Source organism: Podarcis pityusensis, assembly GCF_964106645.2.
Source record: "Podarcis pityusensis genome assembly, chromosome: 13".
In the NCBI taxonomy this organism is placed as follows: domain Eukaryota; kingdom Metazoa; phylum Chordata; class Lepidosauria; order Squamata; family Lacertidae; genus Podarcis; species Podarcis pityusensis.
The window spans coordinates 49,413,769-49,435,275 of NC_138038.1; the positions used below are offsets into that span (position 1 = coordinate 49,413,769).

Below are 21,507 nucleotides of genomic sequence, written 5' to 3' on the forward strand. Positions count from 1 at the left end.
ACACATATTTCTGGGGTAAACAAAACAGAACTACAAAGAGGTGCATTTGGCAACCCCTGAGGTCATAAACAAGCAATACACATGATAAGAAGGATGGCCAGGAAGACAGCGATCATTATCACCTTCAGGTGAGATCTATTTCCTGGCCCTAAGATTAACATCCTAAGATTAACATATCGGAAAAGCTACATCAATGAAACTTGCCCACTATCTTTATGGCCCAGGATGCCTTCCTGGCAAGCAACTGGAAGCAACTGGGCTGCATACGTGACTGGTCAAGAAAGAGAAATGGGCAGTAGAGAAAATGGCCAGAGATGCAGAGGGTTGTGGGATTTGATCAGAAATTATTGTCAATGAATTAAACCCAGTCAACACAATGCATTCATCGTGGACACAATGGCTTGATGCATATTTTATAATTCCTCATGGTAATCCCACCTGACCCCACACTCTGGATATTTGCACTCCTACAGACCCTCCCCAAACCTATAGCAGTATGATGCGTATGCAGCCTAACAGTCATGGCTTCCTCCAGAAAATCCCGGGAACTGTAGTTTATTTATTTGTTATTACATTTATATAGCCACCTTTATCTTCCAAGGATCTCTAGGCTTCTGGCTCTCCTCCTCCATATTTCGTCCTTACAGCAACCCTGCGAGGCGGTTGTTTATCCCTCAGAGAGCTACGATTCACAGCATCCTTAAAACTCCCGTTCCCAGGATTCTTCAGGGGAGGTTATGCGCTTTGAACGTGCGCCGTGGGCGCGACATTCGCTTCTGTCGCGTCGCAAAAAGTGACTCTTCTTTTCCCTCCTGCACAGCTCGAATGCTCGTTCAATGTCCTGGAGATCCGAGCCTTAAACGCCCTGCATCACAACCAGGTAGGAGCAAGGGGCATCTCCCGCAAAGGGGTGCTCTTACGATACAATCATCTTTATTGCCATTGTCCCATACAGAACAACGGAATTGAAAAAATCTACATCAGCCATTCGAAAACCAACAAGCTTCCTATCCCAGCTATCCCAGCCTGGTTAACCCCCTAAAAACTCTGATACCCCATAATTAAATACAATATACTCCCACAGAGACTACCTTACACTGCATTTAAAACCAAAATTGCATTTGGATAGAAACTGTTTCTCAGGCGGCTAGTCCTAGTCTTTATAACCCTGTACTTTCTTCCAGATAAGGGACACGGGTGGTGCTGTGGGTTAAACCACAGAACCTAGGACTTGCCGATCAGAAGGTCGGTGGTTCAAATCCCCGTGATGGAGTGAGCTCCCGTTGCTCGGTCCCTGCTCCTGCCAACCTAGCAGTTCGAAAGCACGCCAAAAAGTGCAAGTAGATCAATAGGTACCACTCCGGCGGGAAGGTAAATGGCGTTTCCGTGCGCTGCTCTGGTTCGCCAGAAGCGGCTCAGTCATGCTGGCCACATGACCTGGAAGCTGTACGCCGGCTCCCTCGGCCAATAAAGCGAGATGAGCGCCGCTACCCCAGAGTCGGCCACGACTGGACCTAATGGTCAGGGGTCCCTTGACCTTGACCTTCTTCCAGAAGGCAGAAGCTGAAAGAGATCATTTCCGGGGTGCGCACTATCCTGCGCTATCTCTGCAGCTTTCTTATGGCACCTGGAAGCATAGATTTGATCCAAGGTGGGAAGAGTGCACCCAATTATTCTCTCTGCAGTCTTTACAACCCTGGACAGCATTGTTTTTTCCCGGACCGTGTAGTTCCCAAACCACACATGATGGCGACATTGGTGTCTGTCGGGTGCTGACGCCTTTTGCCTTCCTTCCGCATTCAGATCCTGGTGGAGACGGAGAAGGCCAACTACAGCTTGAAATTCCCCACCCCGGAAAGCGCTGACCAGGTCACGAGGCATGTCAACACTTCCTTAGCCAAAATCTTCCCTAGCCCAGCCTCTGTGTGAGTATGAAGAAGCTGTAGGGTGGGGAGAACATTGGCTGCGGGTGGCGGGGTTGCCAAATTCAGTCGTTCGCCATAACAGCGCCTCTCACGACAACTTGTGTGTGTGGGCGTGAGCAGAGGACCAAGGTGTGCTTCCGTGTTGTGGAAAACATGGAGGCGATGATGATGATGATGATGATGATGATGATAAACTACAGTGGTACCTCAGGTTACATGCGCTTCAGGTTACAGACTCCGCTAACCCAGAAATAGTACCTCGGGTTAAGAACTTTGCTAAGAACAGAAATCGTGCTCCGGCGGCAGTGGGAGGCCCCATTAGCTAAAGTGGTACCTCAGGTTAAGAACAGTTTCAGCTTAAGAACGGACCTCTGGAGCGAATTAAGTGTACTTAACCCGAGGTACCACTGTATAGAAAAGACCAGAGTCACACAGCACAATTCAAAGTGTTGGTGTTGACCTTTTAAGCCCTAAACAGCCTCGGCCCAGTATACCTGAAGGAGCATCAAGGGCCTTCTGGCGGTTCCCTCATTGCGAGAAGCAAAGCTACAGGGAACCAGGCAGAAGGCCTTCTTGGTAGTGGCGCCTGCCCTGTGGGACGCCCTCCCATCAGATGTCAAAGAGATAAACAACTACCTGACATTTAGAAGACATCTGAAGGCAGACCCAGTTCAGGGAAGTTTTTAATGTGTGGCATTTTAATATATTTTTAATCTTTGTTGGAAACTGCCCAGAGTGCCTGGGGAAACCCAGCCAGATGGGTGGGGTACAAATAATAAATTATTATTATTATTATTATTATTATTATTATTATTATTATTTTATTTCTTGTCTGTGTGGAACTGACTTCCCTTTCTAAATTCTAATGTGGAATGTATAGGATTTTCACCACAGAGATGCTAAAGGCTAGACTAGCAGCCTTCCCTCGCACCCGGTACCCTCCAGACATCCAATTTCTTGAGCTTTCATCCTGATCTGCTTGTGCATAGCTTTAATTGCGCACCCAGCATTAATTCTGATTTGTTTGCAGGGTGTTTACGCAATAGCTCCATGGCTAGGTGCTTCTGAAAACCAGTTGCTGGAAGCCGCAGGAGGGGGGAGTGCCGTGTTTCTGTTGCCCTCAGGTCTTGCTTGCGGGTTTTCCTTGCTTGGCCGCTGCGAGAACAGGCTGCTGGACTAGATGGGCCCCTGGCCTGATCCAGCTGCCAGTCTCTTCTCATGCTTTTAGACGTCTCCCCATTAAGCAATCCATAGCCCATCATTCTCCAAGCCACAAAAAGTCTTTCTCTTTTTTAAAGTGGATTTTTAAAAAAATGCTAGGGCGTGAGAGTGCTTCAGACCACTTTATATCTGCGAATCTCCAAACTCCCGGAATGCACTTGACTCCCTCTTGTGCGCCCCACAACTCCTGTTTGTTCCAGCCAGGCGCCAGGGGCGCTGGGAGTTGTAGTTCAACTTGATTTGGAGGTTAGAAAAGGTTGGCACAGAGAGAGACCACCCTGTGCCTGCTGAGAAATATAGCTTTTGACAGTGGGGTTTCTCCCCCACCCCCCAAATTGTTTTCACACTAATTGATTTCTATCTTCTGGGGTTAACAACATCCTTGCAGTGGCGGAGATGGCTTGGCCCCCAAAGCCACCCCCCGCCTCGTACCTACAGGACCGCCTCTCCTGGTATGTCCCACAGAGGAACTTACGGTCTTCAAATAAAAACATCTTGGAGGTCCCAGGCCACAGAGAGGTTAGGCTGGCCTCAACCAGAGCCAGGGCTTTTTCGGCCGTGGCCCCGATCTGGTGGAACGCTCTGTCCCAAGAGACTAGGGCCCTGCGGGACTTGACATCTTTCCGCAGGGCCTGCAAGATGGAGCTGTTCCACCAGGTCTTTGGCCAGGGCACAGCCTGACTCCCTCCCTCGGCAATCCTCACAGAACATCTAGCCCAATGGTTGCTGTTGGTTTGATTTGAATTAATTTTATAATGAATGGTTTTAGAGTGTTGTGTTGTGTTGTGTTGTGTTGTACTGTTGTACTGTTTTATTGTTGTTAGCCGCCCTGAGCCCAGCTTCGGCTGGGGAGGGCGGGATATAAATAAAATTTATTATTATTATTATTATTATTTATTATTATTATTATTTTGTCATGCCTCACCCTTAATCCCAGAAAGCCTGACTCCATGGTTGTTCTGGTGCCCCCCCATCGCTGGTGTCTCATAAGCAGAGCCCTGCTGGAACAGGTCAAAGGCCCCTGTGGCGCAATAGGCAATGCATCCGGCTGTTGACCCGAAGGTTGGTGGTTCGAGCCCACCAGGGGCGGCTGTGGGCAGGATGCCTGCATTTCAGGGGGGTTGGACTAGATGACCCTCGGGGTCCCTTCCAACTTCTCAATTCTATGATTCTAAGAGTGCGGGGTGGGAAACCTAGTCCAGTATCCTGTTCTCACAGAAGCCGCAGCGCGAAGCCCAAAAACAGGAACAGTGGCAAAGCTCTCTCCCTGCTTGCAATCCCCAGCAACTTGTAGGGCTCCATTTCCTGACCCAGACAGCTGAGTTCTCTTGCAGGGGGATTTAAAAAACCCCTTTTTGAAAGAGTGGAAGGAGGAGGCAGGCAAACAGGCGACAAGCTGTTAGGTCGGGGCGGGCAAACGTTTGGCCCTCCGGACATTGCTGAACTACAGCTGCCGTCATCGCTGGCCATTGGCAGTGCTTGCCGGCACTCATGGGAGTTGTAGTTTGGCAACACCCGGAGGGACCAAAAAGGGTCCCCCACCGCTGCGTTAGGGAAGAGGCGACCCCCAAATTTTCAGGGGTGTGCGCATATCCCTCGGACTTTCAGTGCAGCAGTGTGGCAGAGTGGTTTATGGAGAGTAGGCCTAGGAGTTCAAATCTCTGCTCAGCTATGAATCTTTACTGGGTGACCCTGGGACAGTCACAGTTTCCCAGCCTAACTTATCTCACCGGGTTAGGATGTCCCTATTTTCATCGGAGAAATGTTGAAAGGTGTGGATTTTTGTGAGGATTAAAGGGGGGAAACCATGGATACTACTTTAAGCTCCTTGGAGAATGGATGAGTGGATCAATAACTTGTCGTGCTTGTGTGATGCAGTATTTAGACAAGACTATCAGATCAGTTGAAGATTGGTGGCGGTGGGACTGTTACTATGATTATTTTATTGTTATGCTGTCCGTTGTTGTGCTTTTTTATTACAGTGGTATCTCGGTTTTTGAGCTTCTCAGAAGCCAAACGTTTTGGCTTTCAAACACCGAAAACCCGGAAGTAATTGCTTCCATTTTCGAACGCGCCTTGGAAGTCGAACATGTTTTTCCACTGCATGTTTTTCAATTTTTCCAATTGAACTTGCAGCCAGCCCTTTGCGCCTCGGTTTTCAAACATTTTGGAAGTCGGACGGTCATCTGGAACGTATTACGTTCGAGAACCGAGGTACCACTGTACTATGCTCCATAAAATGTGTGTTTAATGTCGTACACCATTACACTGAGATCTTTTGATAAAGGGCAGTATATAAATCGAATAAACGATAACAAAATAAGTCAGGCAATGCCTTCCTTCTCCTCCCCTTGTCGCAGCTGCCTCATACGCCATGGGACCGTGGAGACCCCAGAGACGCCGCGGGACATGTCCCCCAACTCTGAAAGCTCCAGCTCCACGACGCACAGCATTTGCGGTGAGGGGGGAAGATGGGGAGGCGAGGGAGGGGGAATGTTCCGGAACCTGCCAGGGTTTTCCTCCCGCTTCCCAGCGCCCTTCGCGTCCCAGAGAGGCAGGTGGTGCGATCTTCATTCACAGGAAATTATATGAAATTTTAATTACAGCCGCTGCATTATGCACTTAACCCACTGACCCGAATCCCGGAAGGGGTGTCCTGAAGAAAACACAAATTGCTTTCCTGGATCGGGCAGAAAAGTGCATTTAGCCCAGCCTTCTGTCTCCAGGGCTAGCAGCCAAATTGGCCTCAGAGGCCCAGAACCCAGGCTTGGCGGCCAGAGGGATCTTCTCAAGCCTGCCTCTTAACAACGGGTAATCAAAGGTATATTGCATCAAGGCAGGCAGAGGTTTTCAGCCTTTCTGAGTCCACGGCTCCCTTGATCAACTGCATTCTTTCTGCGGCACCCCTGTGGGGCTCAGGAGCCCAGTTATGTTACCCCTTGCCCTTCACCCCTTTTCAAACGCCCTTCTCTCGGATTCCCCCCCTTGGGAGTCCTCTGGGCAGCCGTTCCGGGTCTCTGAGCTGCCCCCCATGCCCCATAGATAGGTGCTTCTTCACACTGCCCCACAGGGGCCTGGGACTTGCCTGTCCACTCCCAACGTGGGTCCTATGCGGCCTGGGACCCACGTACCTACGGGACCACCTCTCCGTGTATGCCCTGTGGAGGACCTTAAGGTCCACAAACGACAACACTTTGGAGGTCTCAGGTCGCAAGGTCTCAACTAGGGCCAGGGCCTTTTCAGTACTGGCCCCGACTTGGTGGAACGCTCTGTCACAAGAGACCAGGGCCCTGCGGGACTTGACATCTTTCCGCAGGGCCTGCAAGACGGAGCTGTTCCGCCTGCCCTTTGGTTTGGACTCAGTCTGACCCTTATGTCTTCCCTCCCCTTATGGTTTTGATTAATAATAATAATAATAATAATAATAATATTTATATCCCGCCCTCCCCAGCCAAGGCTGGGCTCAGGGCGGCTGACAAGCAATAATAAAAACAAGTTGAATGAATACAACTTAAAAACAAGATTAAAATACAACATTAGGACATTGAAACATTAAAATGCAGCCTCATCACAGGAGGAGAAAGGGCTACTACTAAAATGAGGCTGCATTTTAAATTGTATTTTAACTCGTATTTTAATGAACTGTTTTTTCTCTTTTTCTATTGCGTTTTATTGTAATTTTATTGGTGTTAGCCGCCCTGAGCCCGGCTCTGCCAGGGAGGGCAGGGTATAAATAAAATTTATTATTATTATTATTATTAACAGCAAGGGCTGAGGCCAGCACCTTACCCTGCCAGGCCTGCATGGTGGAAAGGCTCCCCCTCAGCACTGGGCACTCAGCTCCCAGGCAGGCATTGCATGCAGCAAGCCCAAGAAAGGCCAGCACAGCGCCTGCCTGCCTGCCTGCCTGCCTGCCCAGCTTCCCACCTATCTGTCCATTCTCAACAGCAAGCGCTGGCAGACTGACTGGCCGGACTCCCTCACCCACTTGCCTGCTTACTCTGAGGCCGCCTCAGCTGCTGGCAACCAGCCCCCCCTGGCCAGCCCCAGAGGCACCATTTGCCTGCAGAGCTTGTAGCCAGGGCTGCTGCAACAAACAGCTGTGCAAGCCTTTGGGGGGCAGAGACATGAGAGGGCGTCAGAGGATGGAGGGAAGGAAAGACTGGTGACGGGAAGTGGCCACCAAGACCATATAACACCTGAAAGACCTGCATTGGCTCCCAGGACGTTTCCGGGCGCAATTCAAAGTGTTGGTGCTGACCTTGAAAGCCCTAAACGGCCTCAAAGGCCCAGTAGACCTGGAGGAGCGTCTTCACCCCCATCGTCCAACACAGACACTGAGGTCCAGCTCCGAGGGCCTTCTGGCAGTTCCCTCACTGCGAGAAGTGGGCTTGCAGGGAACCAGGCAGAGGGCCTTCTCGGTAGTGGCGCCCGCCCTGTGGAATGCCCTCTCACTAGATGTCAAGGAAATAAACAACTATTTTATTTTTTAAAGGCATCTGAAGGCGGTCCTGTTTAGGGAAGTTTTTAATGTTTGACGCTGTATTGTTTTTGAAATTTGGTTGGAAGCCGCCCAGAGTGGTTGGGGAGACCCAGTCAGATGGGCGGGGTATAAATAATATATTATTATTATTATTATTATTATTATTATTATTATTATTAGAGGGACAGAGGCCAGTACTGCCCACGGCCCCCCCTGACTATCATTCAAGGCACCCCAGGGTGTCACAGCACACTGGTTGAGAACGACTGAAGACAGGGAATCTCCATGTCAGCCTAAGACATGGGTAGGCAAACTAAGGCCCGGGGGCCGGATCCGGCCTAATCGCCTTCTCAATCCAGCCTGCGGATGGTCCGGGAATCAGCATATTTTTACATGAGTAGAATGTGTGCTTTTATTTAAAATGCATCTCTGGGTTATTTGTGGGGCATAGGAATTCATTCATTCCCCCCACCCAAAATATAGTCTGGCCCTCCACAAGGTCTGAGGGACAGTGGACCGGCCCCCTGCTGAAAAAGTTTGCTGACCCCTGGCCTAAGAGATTCCATTTTCTCGCTGCCTGTGACAAATAGGGGTTTTGGGGAGGTTTGGATTGAATTTGACAGTGACTCCCAAATCCCCCCCCCCCAACGGATGACTTCAAAATTCCTAAGGGTCTTGACGGACCACTTAAATTGTTTTTCTACCTGTGGTAGCATTTGTAATATACTGTGCTAGGGAATTAATGCTTCTTAATCTTGTTTTTATCACTCCTTTTATTTCTCACACCCTTCATTTTATTGTATTGCGATTTCAATCCCGCAGAATCCAAATTGCAATACAATAAAACCAAATGTGAGTGATAAAGATCTAATTGCAAATCAATAGGAGCCTTGAATGCGACGGGTGTGCCGCTCCTGTCTCCAAACACCAAATCCACAAACCACCTGAATGAAGTTTGTGGATTGCTGGTGGTCCACAGACTACAGCTTGGGAACCTCTAGTCTGATAGATTTTCAAAGCTCTTCCGAGCCAGCCTTTGCCGCTGCGTCTTGTGGCTTTGAGTTCCACATGCTGTTTTGCATGGGGCAAGGCTTCCTTTTGCTTCTCCTGCGCAAACCAGCATGCTTGCAGCCGACCAAGATAAAGATAGCACACCAGCTATTTAACAGCAGTCGATATTGGGTGGGTGGGTAGGGGGATATATGATCCTGTGACCCACATGTGTGGGGTGAATAACCAAAGAATCGGTGGGTGTCTAGATTCAAAATGCTGGGCTTTACACACTCTTTAGCAGAAGAGGAGCCCCAGCAGCAGAATTTAAACTCACAACATTAAGCAGCAGTATCGTGGAGAACGCAGCCTCTTGAACCCCTTTCATATCCCGTTTAGTTGCATACAGCACTCCCCATTTTCTACCCCTCCAAGCATTGATCAGACTACACCAGTTTAGTAAACTTAAAATGCTTTACTTACTAAATGTTCCAAAAGTCAGATTTGTGCATTTATCCAAGCAGCAGCAAGGAGAACACAGGCAGAATATTCTTGGGCAGAAAATACAGAAAGATATCTTCAAACACATGCTCCGAGCATGTGTTTCTCAGGGAGAAAACGTCCTCCCTGGTGGATGACATGGCACAGAAAGGAAGGAACAGGAAGAGAAGGCTTCACTTCCCCTCACTGGAGAAAAGGGGGTGTGACCTAGCTGAGTCTAGGAATCGGCCTCTGTGGTCTTAACCCCTTCACGCATTAACTAGCACTCGTGCATAGTTATGGTTGACTGCAATTTCCCACACACCTTGGCGAAAGAAATGCATTTTGCAGGGAGGAAGAACCAAGAGAGGCATGAAGAGGGCGAAGGAGGAAGTAGTGTCACGCAGGCACAGTCTCAGATTTCTTGGGGGAAACTTTGGAGAGAAGGGGACTTAGGCAGCTATGGGAAGCTTCAGTCTCTGCAGCAGCTTCATAGGACTTAACAGATGGACATAAAAACCAGTTAAGAGACTTATGCTGCAAGATTGGAAAGGCAGTCCTGGTTGGATGAAAATCTGACCTGTTTACACCTGTCTGTTTCGTTTAGACATCTCTTTAGACTGCTGATATTAATGTACAAATTTAAAGCACAATGGATGAAATATTCCTATTACCCATCGGCTTTTATTGTAGTGGCTTTAATAATTATTATCTTTTCACAACGACAATGATTTTCATATTTTAAAAAAATAAAAAATAAAGGGAAAGGAAAACATTGGGTTGGATTCAAGTTTTCCTCACCAGGAGGGGAGAACCATGTCCGCCACTTTTTTTGTTCCTTGGAGAAAAAAGGTGAAATAGGAATACAAGATACAAAGAAGTTGGCCGTGTCGATTGATTTCTGTGGGTCTTCTCTGAGTAGGACTTACGCCAGACGTTTGGGTTGTATTCCACTGGCTTTCACTCAGAGCACACCCGCTGGGTTGAACAGCCGTGGCGAATTCAGGCCTGTGAATTCCAGTAGGTCTACTTGGAGTAACAGTTAGCTGAAAGATGAGAATGTTTACAAGAACGAGGCCTTCGTATGGAGGATCCTGAGCGATAATATGCGCATGTTTGCTTCTCCTCAGGAGGCTTTTCGGAAACCTACGCGGCTCTCTGCGACTACAACGGACACTCTTGCCGCGAGGAGGTGCAGTGGGTAAGTCGTTGGACCCGATTCTGAGGTGCCCTCTCCGATAACCTTGAGCAGAGAGACCCCCTTCGCCAGAGCAAGGGGGTTAGTGATTGTATCCTGAAAAAGAAACCGCCAGGAAAGTAGCAATTGCTTAGGATGTGGCTGCTTTGCGGCTTTCTCACCTCCTTGCTTGCCACAAGGCCTTTTAGGTGGAGCAACTCGCACAGGGTGGCAGTTCCCCCCCCTTCCGCCTCGCCCAGGGGTTTGGTGCAAATCGAGACACCTTCGCTCGGTTTCCGAAACCCTCGTTTCCTGCTCTTCTGCTCAGAAACAATATGCAAATCTGCTCTGGGAGGTTTCTGGGCGAATGTGACAGGCAAATCCAGGCCACAGTCAGTGATGATGGCAGCTTTGGAAAAATGTGTGTGTGTGTGTGTGTGTGTGTGTGTGTGTTTTGGGGGGGGGGTTGTAGCGGGAAGTTTGGGCTGGAAATAGAGAACCTGGGGGGTGGAGAAGATCTGGCAGCAGAATGGTTTCATGTGTGTTTTGTGGGTGTATGAAGATGGATATATTATCTTGGTTTTTGTGGTGGGTTTACCTCTTCCTCCATTCAAAACTCTGAAACTCACTGGCTCATCTTGAGCCTACCTCACAGGATTGTTGTGGGGGGACAGGACAGGAGGAGAAAACCTTCTTATGTTGCCCTGAGCTCCTTAAGGGAAACTATATTAATCATCAACTGATTTCTTTTCTTTCTGGCTACCATCTTATCCTGTAGGACGTTGACACAATTTACCATTCCGAAGACAACCGGGAATTCAACCTCCTCGATTTCTGTCACCTGGAAAGCCGGTAAGGAGAAGCCACGTAAAACCATCTCTGTTAATAATAATAATAATAATAATAATAATAATAATAATAATATATTATTTCTACCCCGTCCATCTGGTTGGGTTTCCCCAGCCACTCTGGGCAGCTTTGAACATTAAAAACTCGCTTACCCCTACCCTACCCTGGTCCACCCTCCATGTAGCCCCACAGACCTCAAATCCATCCTCAAACTGCTATGCGCTCACTAGGTGACCTTAGGCAAGTGCCTCAGTCTCTCCCCCTTCTATCTTCGCCAGAGCACAGTCCTTCAATGGCTGCGCTCGTTTCTCTCCGGTCGGGGACAGAGGGTAGCGCTTGGGGGGGAATTGTCATCGCGCCACTCCTTGGTGTGTGGAGTGCCTCAGGGTGCGATTCTCTCCCCGATGCTTTTTAACATCTTTATGCGCCCCCTCGCCCAGCTTGTCCGGAGTTTTGGGCTGGGTTGCCATCAGTATGCTGATGACACCCAACTCTATCTGTTGATGGATGGCCATCCTGACTCGGCCCCAGACACACTGACCAGATGTCTGGAAGCTGTGGCTGGATGGTTACGTGGGAGCCGGTTGAAGTTAAATCCTTCGAAGACAGAGGTCCTCTGGCTGGGGCGGGACGATATAGGATTGAGGGGGCAACTCCCATCTCTTGCGGGGGTGCAATTAGTGCCAGCACCGTCCGTTAAGAGTTTGGGTGTAATCTTCGATACCTCCCTTTCTATGGAGGCGCAGATTACAGCTATAACAAAGGCGGCATTTTTTCATCTCCGCCAAGCTAAGCAGTTGGCCCCTTATCTCTCTCGCCCTGACCTAGCCACTGTGATCCATGCGACGGTCACCTCCAGACTGGATTATTGTAACTCGCTCTACGTGGGGCTGCCCTTGAGACTGACCCAGAAACTCCAGCGGGTGCAGAATGCTGCGGTAAGACTCCTTACGGGGTCCTTGCTGCGAGATCACATTCATCCGGTACTATACCAGCTGCACTGGCTCCCGGTGGAGTACAGGATCAGGTTTAAGGTGCTGGTTTTAACCTTTAAAGCCCTATACGGCCTAGGACCCTCGTACCTACGGGACCGCCTCTCCTGGTATGCCCCACAGAGAAACCTACGGTCTGCAAATAATAACATCCTCAAGGTCCCAGGCCTCAGAGAGCTTAGGCTGGCCTCAACCAGAGCCAGGGCCTTCTCGGCTGCGGCTCCAATCTGGTGGAATGCTCTGTCACAAGAGACTAGGGCCCTGCGGGACTTGACATCTTTCCGCAGGGCCTGCAAGACAGAGTTGTTCCGCCAGGCCTTTGATCAGGGCGCAGCCTGACTCCCTCCTCTGGCAACCTGCACAGAACTTTGCTTAATTGGTTGCCATCAATTTGATTTAATTAATTTTTATAATGAAATATTTTTAGATTGTGTGATTATTTGATTTTTTGATTATTTGATTGTTGTTAGCCGCCCTGAGCCCGGCTTCGGCTGGGGAGGGCGGGATATAAATAAAATTTATTATTATTATTATTATTATTATCTGCAGTATGGGTCTAATAGTGCCGGCCTACCTTGGAAGGCTGTTGTGAAGATTGCCTTGTGAAGCACCCAGGTCACCCACACCATACATTTAAAGTACACGGCTTCCCCCAGAGAATTCTGGGAGCTGTGGTTTGTGGAGGGTGCTGGGAATTGTAGCTTGGGCCAGGGGCAAACTGCAGTTCCCAGGCTTCCCCTGAGGGGAAGCGATGTGCGTTAAGTGTACAGCCAGTGCCGGATTTATGTATAAGCTAAACAAACTATAGCTTAGGGGCCCCCTCTCTTGAGGGCCCCCCAAAAAATTAAAAGAAAAAAAACCCTGGATCTACATTTCCAAAATACAAGATAAAGCACAAATAAAATGGCTTTAGATACCTATTAGGTCCATAAGTATAGCATATATTCAACACAAACAACAGCAACAATTTGTTGTTGACAAAGGACAACTGGACATATAAAGGGCCCCATTACCTTCAGTAGTTGATGGCCTCATCAAACCTAAATCCAGCCCTGTTGGGCCAACATAATTAACAGGGCACTGAAATATTAAAGAGGTCGAAACGAAACATTGCTAAGGGAAGTCGGATATAAAACACGCATTTCAAACGGCACAATTAGCAAGAGAATAAAATCGGAATAGAAGGTATCTGCTGCCGTCGCCGATGGTGGTTCATGGTGGGCAGAAGCGGCTGCAGAAGCTCGGGCCCCGTGACTTGAGTCTGCACTGAGAGGCAGCCAAGACTGGCTCAGCAGCCTTAGCTTTTTGCAGCTGGAGTCAGTCCAGGCAAGGATTTGCCACTCCCTCCCCTAATCCCATTTCCCTCTCCCCCCTTTCTGCTTCTCATCGCAGGGACTTGGCTCTGATCGTGGCTGCTTTGGCATACAACCAGTGGTTCACCAAACTCTACTGCAAGGACTTGCGGCTGGTAGGTCTCCCAAACCGTGGGCAGGCGGCTGGGTGCTGATTGGGTCTGGAGGCAAGGAGGCTACCATTAGGTGGCACCAGAGCCTACAACCGGCAGAGCCAAGTAATTCAAGTTTGGTCCTCCTATCTGCCGAGTCCTGCAAAGGCCACTCTTGAGACGAAGGAGGAGGAATTCTGACAGCCAATGAAAACCCCGGGACTGGTTGTTAAGCAGGAAGGCAAGTTGGGGGCTGGCCGACAGCAGTGCAGTGTAGTGGTTAGCGTGCCAGACTAGGATCTGGGAGAGACCAGGGTTCAATTTCCTGCTTGGCCCACAAAGCTCACTACTGGGTGACCCTGGGTCAGTCTCACTGCCTCTCAGCCTAAGGCAAAGGTAAAGGGACCCCTGACCATTAGGTCCAATCGTGGCCAACTCTGGGGTTGTGGCACTCATCTCGCTTTATTGGCCGAGGGAGGCAGCGTACAGCTTCCGGGTCATGTGGCCAGCAGGACTAAGCCACTTCTGGCGCACCAGAGCAGCGCACGGAAACGCCGTTTACCTTCCCGCCGGAGCAGTACCTATTTATCTACTTGCACTTTGACGTGCTTTCGAACTGCTAGGTTGGCAGGAGCAGGGACTGAGCAACGGGAGCTCACCCCGTCGCGGGGATTCGAACTGCTGACCTTCTGATCGGCAAGCCCTAGGCTCTGTGGTTTAACCCACAGCGCCACCCGCGTCCCTGCCTCTCAGCCTAGCCTACCTCGAAAGGCTGTTGTGGGAATTTAAATGAGCAGGGAGAACTTGTGTACACCACTTTGAGCTCCTTGGAGGGAGAAAGGTGGGGTAAAAATGCAGTAAAATAAAAATAAATTTTAAAAAGAATGATTGCCTCCACTGAAAGGAACCAAGTGGGTGCACGGAACAAAGAATTTCCTTCAATCTTAGGATAACCCACACCTGGGATTTTTGCTCCTCCGCCAGTCTTAGAGGCACAGGTGCCGGTTCAGAGGAATGGCTGCCAGCTTTGGCAATAATAATAGTAATAATAATAATTTAATATGTGTACCTGCCCATCTAGCTGGGTTTCTGCCACCACTCTGGGCGGCTTCCAACAGAAGGCATCAGCGATGCTCGGTCCAGGTTTGCCCTTAGCGTCGCCTCCCACCGTTAACTCCCTTATAATAATAAGGAATAAGAATAAGAATAATAGTAATAATAATAATAATTTGATACAGTGGTACCTCGGGTTAAGTACTTAATTCGTTCCGGAGGTCCGTTCTTAACCTGAAGCACTTTAGCTAATGGGGCCTCCTGCTGCCGCTGCGCCCTGGAGCACGATTTCTGTTCTTATCCTGAAGCAAAGTTCTTAACCTGAAGCACTATTTCTGGGTTAGCGGAGTCTGTAACCTGAAGCGTATGTAACCCGAGGTACCACTGTATGTGTACCTGCCCATCTAGCTGAGTTTCTGCCACCACCCTGGGCGGCTTCCAACAGAAGGCAGCAGCGATGCTCGGTCCAGGTTTGCCCTCCCGCCGTTTACTCCCTTCCCACCCCGTTCAAAGCACCCACCAAAACCTTCCCTGGCACCCACACCTCTTCTTTCCTCCCTAGGGCTCCGAGGTCGCTGAGCAGGTTCTTCACACGGTGAGCAAATCCCACCACCTAGAGGAGCTGGTGCTGGACAATGCGGGGTTAAAAACGTGAGGCATTGCTAGATTCACCTTTGCGCCGCTGCATGCGGATTGGGGGCGGGGGAGAGAGAGTCTTCCGGTTTCCGTAGGTTCCTTTCGGCCGGGGCCAAGCCCATGCGCGATGCTGAGGGTATGCCGCAAAGTTCGGGTCCAATTTTTGCGGTGTGCACCTTCAGCACTGAACTTTCTGCACATTGCTGTACTTTCAGTCACAGAGAGCCTGTTGCTATTTCTATTGCTATTTCATCGCTTGCAGTCTGCACCGGTGGGAGGGGCTTGGTGGAATGGGAGGGGCTTGGTGGAATGGGAGGGGCTTGGTGGAATGGGAGGGGCTTGTGGATGGTATCCCCTGACGTTTCCTGTTCTGGGCACGTAATGCAGGTCTTTCTGTACCTGCGCACTCACACCTTTTCAAAGAAATAATTCAAATTTCCCAGTAATGTCATTTGAAGGTTGCAGGTTTTCCTCCCCATATGGGGCAGCTGCGTATTCCTGCATCGCAGCGGGTTGGACTAAATGATCCTCAGGGTCCCTTCCAACTCTGCAATCCCACAATTCTTTGAATACTCTGGGGTTTTGCTGCATTGCCGCAATAAAAGCATACCACCTTGCAAAGGTGTGTACACCCTAAAAGATGGGTTTAAGGGGGGGAAACAACCTGTAAAATGAATATCAGTTGTGTATACTAGCAGCCTTGTTTACCATGGTTTGGAATGGGCAAAATTGAAGTTTATTCTGGTTTCCTTGCGAGGGGAGATAGTGATTTCTTTCTTTTTGAAAAAAAAAGAAAACAGTACTGAGACCTTGTGGAAGGGTGATATTCACCTGACATAAGACTTCCACTATCATCTGTCTATCTATCATCTATCTATCTATCTATCTATCCATCCATCCACACCAGGCATAGGCAAACTTGGCCCTCCAGATGTTTTGAGACTACAATTCCCATCACCCCTGACCACTGGTCCTGTTAGCTAGGGATCATGGGAGTTGTAGTCCCAAAACATCTAGAGGACCGAACTTGCCTATGCCTGATACACACACACACACACACACACACACACACACACAGCTGTACCTCAGGGTCACGGGTCCGAGCCCCACATTGGGCAAAAGATTCCTGCATTGCAGGGGGTTGGGCTAGATGACCCCCAGGGTCCCTTCCAACTCTGCCGTTCTGTCGTTCTGATTCTATGTGTAACTCCCTTCTAAACATGCTGAGATTCAAGCACATCTTCCACATGCGGCTGTGAGTATCAGTTGGTTCCCTCAGGCTGCTGTGAAACAATATAGCAAGAGAGCTTTTTTTTTAAGCCTGAAATTAAATTTTAAGCAGCAATTAAATTTTTATTTATGATTTTCATTTTTATACATTTCAATAATTTTACAATCGTTTTAACATTTTGAAACTTGACTTCCTTCCCTCTCTTTCTGCGGTTCCTTAAATATTTTTTTTTATATTTTATGCATATTACAAATTAACTTAACTTACTCATTTATTTTTTTACTTTAAATATATACTGTACTCACATAAAATGGTAGGCTATTGCAATAATCCTGCCAATGTTCTTATCTGTATACTGTTTGTTTGTAAATATTCGATAAATCATTTCCATTCTTTTATAAAAAGTTTGTTACCTTGATTTCTTGTTTTTCTGGTATTTTTCGCCAATTCTCTACAGTTTGGGTAGTTTTGTCCCTATAATTCCCAAAAGGAAAGCTTATTATTATTATTATTATTTACAAACGTTATTTTAAACATATTTTTCAATTCATTAAATATCATTGAAAAATATTGGCTGGCCTTTGGACGATGACAACATCACGTGGACACAGGGTGGGGGGGGGACGACCCCTTTCAATGCCTGAATGACACCCATTCCAAATATACTCTCATCCGGAAGCACCCTCATTGCATTCTGGACAGATTAATCTGCTTTTATTTTGCTTCATATCCCCATTTTCGTCGGGAACTCAGCACGCAGAAAGCGGAGGTTTAACCCTTCCGTTCGCCAGCTGTGATCCTGACGGAAAGCCGTCCTTTCCCACCACCTTCTTCCACCCCTGGTGACAATTTTTAATTCGGGAAGGGTTAAACCTGGTTTTAGAATCGTGTGTGCAGTTTTGCATCTGGGAGCCTTTGCGCTCTTGAGTTCAGCGGATCTCAAGAAAGCGATTGGTGGTACATGTGTGTGTGTTCAAAAAAGAAGCTGTTATATACCTTTGTGCAAATTAATTGAAACAAACAATGTAGTTTATTGTACAAAACTCACTTATACATGTATAAAACTCACATATACGTACATTAGTAACGGATATGACCTTCGCTGTTTTTAAGCAGCATTTGAACACGGTTTGGCATGGAGTCTACTAGTTTTGAACAGTTACTGTTGATTTTCGGAGCCCTGTGCCACACTTGAATCAGTGCCTGAATGAGCTTCTCTATAGTCGTACAGTCTACAGCACGGAGGCGACTTTTGCACATAGCCCACAAATTTTCAATGGGATTTACGTCCGGGGAATTCCCCGGCCAATCAAGTACCTGTATTTGCTGCTCTGTCATGAATTTCTTCATCACTTTCATGTGTGACAGGGGGCTAGGTCCTGCTGCAATGCCCCATTATCATCAGAATTCCTCGGGTTAAGTACTTAATTCGTTCTGGAGGTCCGTTCTTAACCTGAAGCACCACTTTAGCTAATGGGGCCTCCTGCTGCTGCCGCGCCGCCGGAGCACGATTTCTGTTCTCATCCTGAGGCAAATTTCTTAACCTGAGGTAATATTTCTGGGTTAGCGGAGTCTGTAACCTGAAGCGTATGTAACCTGAAGCGTATGTAACCCGAGGTACCACTGTAACTCTTTTCCATCTCTGGAGTACAGTGGTACCTTGGGTTACATACGCTTCCGGTTACAGACTCCGCTAACCCAGAAATAGCGCTTCAGGTTAAGAATTTTGCTTCAGGATGAGAACAGAAATCGCGCGGCGGCAGCAGGAGGCCCCATTAGCCAAAGTGGTGCTTCAGGTTAAGAACAGTTTCAGGTTAAGTACGGACCTCTGGAACGAATTAAGTACTTAACCCGAGGTACCACTGTAACTCTCGTAGAACCTCAATATATTGTGGCGAGCGCATCATTCCATCTTGGATGCTGGCTTCTGACACCATAATGATCAACTGGCTTTTTGTGTTTGTTTTGAGTACAGGATTATGGGTAAGATAGAAAACATGCTTTGTTTCAATTAATTTGCACAAGGGTGTGTATGAACAAATGCAACCATCTTAATTATGAAAGGAGATCTCACTCCTGTCTCATCTTGGCCCTGCGACCCTTGATTCAATTCAGCTTCCCCTGTGACTTCCCTGCTAGGGAGCTTTCCTCTCACTTGTTTTCATCTCTCCGGGTCCATTTGCAGAGATTTCGCCCTGAAACTGGCCTGCGTCCTGGCAGAGAACCCAAACGCCGTCCTCCATGCCCTCACCCTCTCCCACAACCCCTTGGAGGACAAAGGTGAGGAGGGATCCTGAACCCACAAGGCCTTTGGGGGTAAAAAAAGCTTCTCTGCTCTTTGCTCATCTTCACCCCACTTTGCTTCTCATCCCCCTTGAACAGGTCTCTGCGCCTTGAGCCAGCAGCTTCTGTGTTTCCCCAAAGGCCTCAGCAAACTTTGCCTTTCCAAGACCAGCATCACTGCTAAAGGTACGCTTGGCAGGGGTGGGCAAGCTCATAGCTGTCAACCGTCCCTTATTTGGCGGGAAAGCCCTTTATCCCAGTGCTGTGTCCCGCTGCTGTCCCTTACTGATGATGTCCCTTAAATTTCCCGGGTTTCAAAGGAAGCAGCTCCTCTCCCTCCCTCCCTGCCGGCCAGGGAGGAGGGAGGCTCCAACTGTGTTGCTTGGCTGCGTTGCTCACCCAATAAGGAGTCTAAGAACGACTGGGGGGTGGAGCTTGCATGCCTTGTGCCGATCAAATCGGCCGCGTTGCCTGGGGACTCGCCTTTGCTCAGCGCTTCCCAGTGGAGAGGTGACGGCGGTTTTCCCTGCTGCATCCCCTTTGCCGGGTTGCTGCGCTGTGGGAACCACCGCTTGAGGCTTTGTTTGGCTGCTGGCTGGGCTTTCTGCCTTTGGCTCGGAGGGGCTCAGAAGCTGAACATACCTGTGCCCAAAAAATCCCTTATTTTGGCTGCTGATCCCTTATTTTCGAGGCTGCTGGTCCCTTATTTTCAAATCTGTAAGTTGACAGCTATGGGCAAGCTAGAGATTCCATACGTCCAGAATTTCCCATACATATCTGTGGGGATGTTCAGGGTGGCAGTAGAGGATATATTGTTTATTAATATCCTTCCTAACGTGCGCTACCATGTTCCTTTACTTAGCAGAGTTACATTCCCCCTTTTTACATGCACAGCAGATAGCTGGTTGCAGGCTCGTGCGAGCCTCTCGCTATTATACAATTCAGTCTGTCTCAGATTGAATTGTACGTTCCTGGCAAGTTCCCTTGAATCCCTCTTAAAAGAATAACGACGCCAGAATCTTATTCAAAGTCAATAAAAGAAGTTTACTTACATCAGTTCACAGTTGGATTCCTGAAGGCAGACTTAGTTACAAATATGTACATGTGGATCTACCCCATATGGGGGAATAATCCCAGTGCTTCTGCTAGCAAAGCAGTCCTAGCTAAAAGCTGGTCAAACGAAGAAGGAAGTCAAAAAAAGGAAAGGTTGCTGCGTGACTCGTCCTTTTGTTACCTGGACAGGTTAGGTCACGCCCACCTTCTATCACATGCAAAAGGAAGGATGCTCCAGCCAGGAGGAACAGGAAGTTTCGACTGGCTGAACCAGACTTTCCCTCGCATGTCTCCTCTAGCATTTCAAGGAATGTTGTACTTGACTGCCTCTCATGGATCACATCCCACAATATCTGGGATTCATCTGTTGGAAATTGCAGAAATTACAAAATCGGTGAAGATGTCCGGGAAAACACGGACATATGGCAACCTTTGTTGGAAGAGCTGGGTTTTTTGGGGGGAACTTCCTAAAAAATGGCTCAAAAACTTGTGTGTCTGGATTTTCACTTTTTGAAATGTGGCAAGCTCAGTGGGCAGAGTGGGAACAGGAAAAAAGGAGCGTTCACAGCACTTTTGGTCCAGTTTGCATTTAAAGGCAGCCTCAGGCGGTTCCTATATTATTAATAGCTGCAGTATTTAGTAGATTGACGCATTAAGTCAAAATTCATTTGTTTGTGTATTTGTTCTATTATGTTTTTGACATTTACCGGCTGCCTCATGACCAAAAAAACCAAAGAAGACTTATCTGACCTGGGGAGAGGCTTCACCAGTTGGGTTTCTGCCTCTCATGCAGCTGTCAGGCAGAGGCAATGTGAGGCAAACTGAACCAGGCACCTAGGGCACAGGCACCTCAGTCAACATGGCCCTTGGAATGAGGCATGATGGGAGTTGTAGTCCTGTAACATCTGGAGGCCCAGAGGCCTAGGGCTGTGCAGTCCCAGGAATGTTTCCTCATAAGTAAGCTGCACTGAATTCCCCAGTAAGACTGACTCACTATTAGGGGTGGGGGACAAATTAAACTCATTTCTTATTTAAGGATAAACCTAATTTGCACTTTGCGAAATAATATGCAAACCGAAATTTAGCCATCCTTCAAAAATTGGCTTATCTCTGAATTTTGCAGTGGAGCTCTTTGGCCGAATAATTTGTACCAAAAAAATATATGCATAGACATGAGGTAAAATGAGCACAAAAATGCATATATTGTGAAGATAGCATTTATATGGGGTGTATTAGGCAAAATTGTGTACAAGGAACAGGTTTATAAGGAGAAATTCAGACTCAAATACTGAGGAATGTTGATAAGGTTTATTTTTTTTAAAGTAATAATCACGAACCACTTCCCTCACGAGTTGTGAATGGGGGAAGCGTCCAAAGAGCTACATAAATTGAACGGCAGTGACAGTTTGTGGGCCTGTTTTCCTTTCCCAGGACTCGCCATTCTGTGCCAGACCTTTGGAGCCAACCCAGCCTTCACCAGCTCCCTCCGCCATCTTGACCTGAGCAAAAACCCAGGGTTACTGGGGACGGAGGAGGCAAACGTGAGTGACCTGTAACTTTTGTGGTGATGCAATTGTGGTGCATTTGTCTTGGACGGCCACACATAGCTCTGCTTTCCTAGTTTTTCTGCTTAGTTTCCTTAGTGTTATCACCCTGGCTACATTTGCACGATACATTTAGTGCTCTATGA

General features: G+C 48.2%; 1 protein-coding gene across 6 annotated transcripts in view; it reads left to right on the plus strand.

Moving 5' to 3' along the window:
- Positions 1–21,507, plus strand: part of CARMIL3 (capping protein regulator and myosin 1 linker 3) — an 84,888-nt gene that overhangs the window by 24,343 nt on the left and 39,038 nt on the right. For all 6 annotated transcript variants that reach the window (XM_080979604.1, XM_080979599.1, XM_080979600.1 and 3 more), the window contains 10 exons: positions 821–880; positions 1,804–1,925; positions 5,507–5,604; positions 10,230–10,300; positions 11,055–11,128; positions 13,510–13,585; positions 15,177–15,265; positions 18,667–18,761; positions 18,864–18,950; positions 21,249–21,358. In XM_080979604.1, the coding sequence (XP_080835730.1) occupies positions 821–880; positions 1,804–1,925; positions 5,507–5,604; positions 10,230–10,300; positions 11,055–11,128; positions 13,510–13,585; positions 15,177–15,265; positions 18,667–18,761; positions 18,864–18,950; positions 21,249–21,358 (882 nt within the window). The remainder of the gene's footprint in view (positions 1–820; positions 881–1,803; positions 1,926–5,506; positions 5,605–10,229; positions 10,301–11,054; positions 11,129–13,509; positions 13,586–15,176; positions 15,266–18,666; positions 18,762–18,863; positions 18,951–21,248; positions 21,359–21,507) is intronic.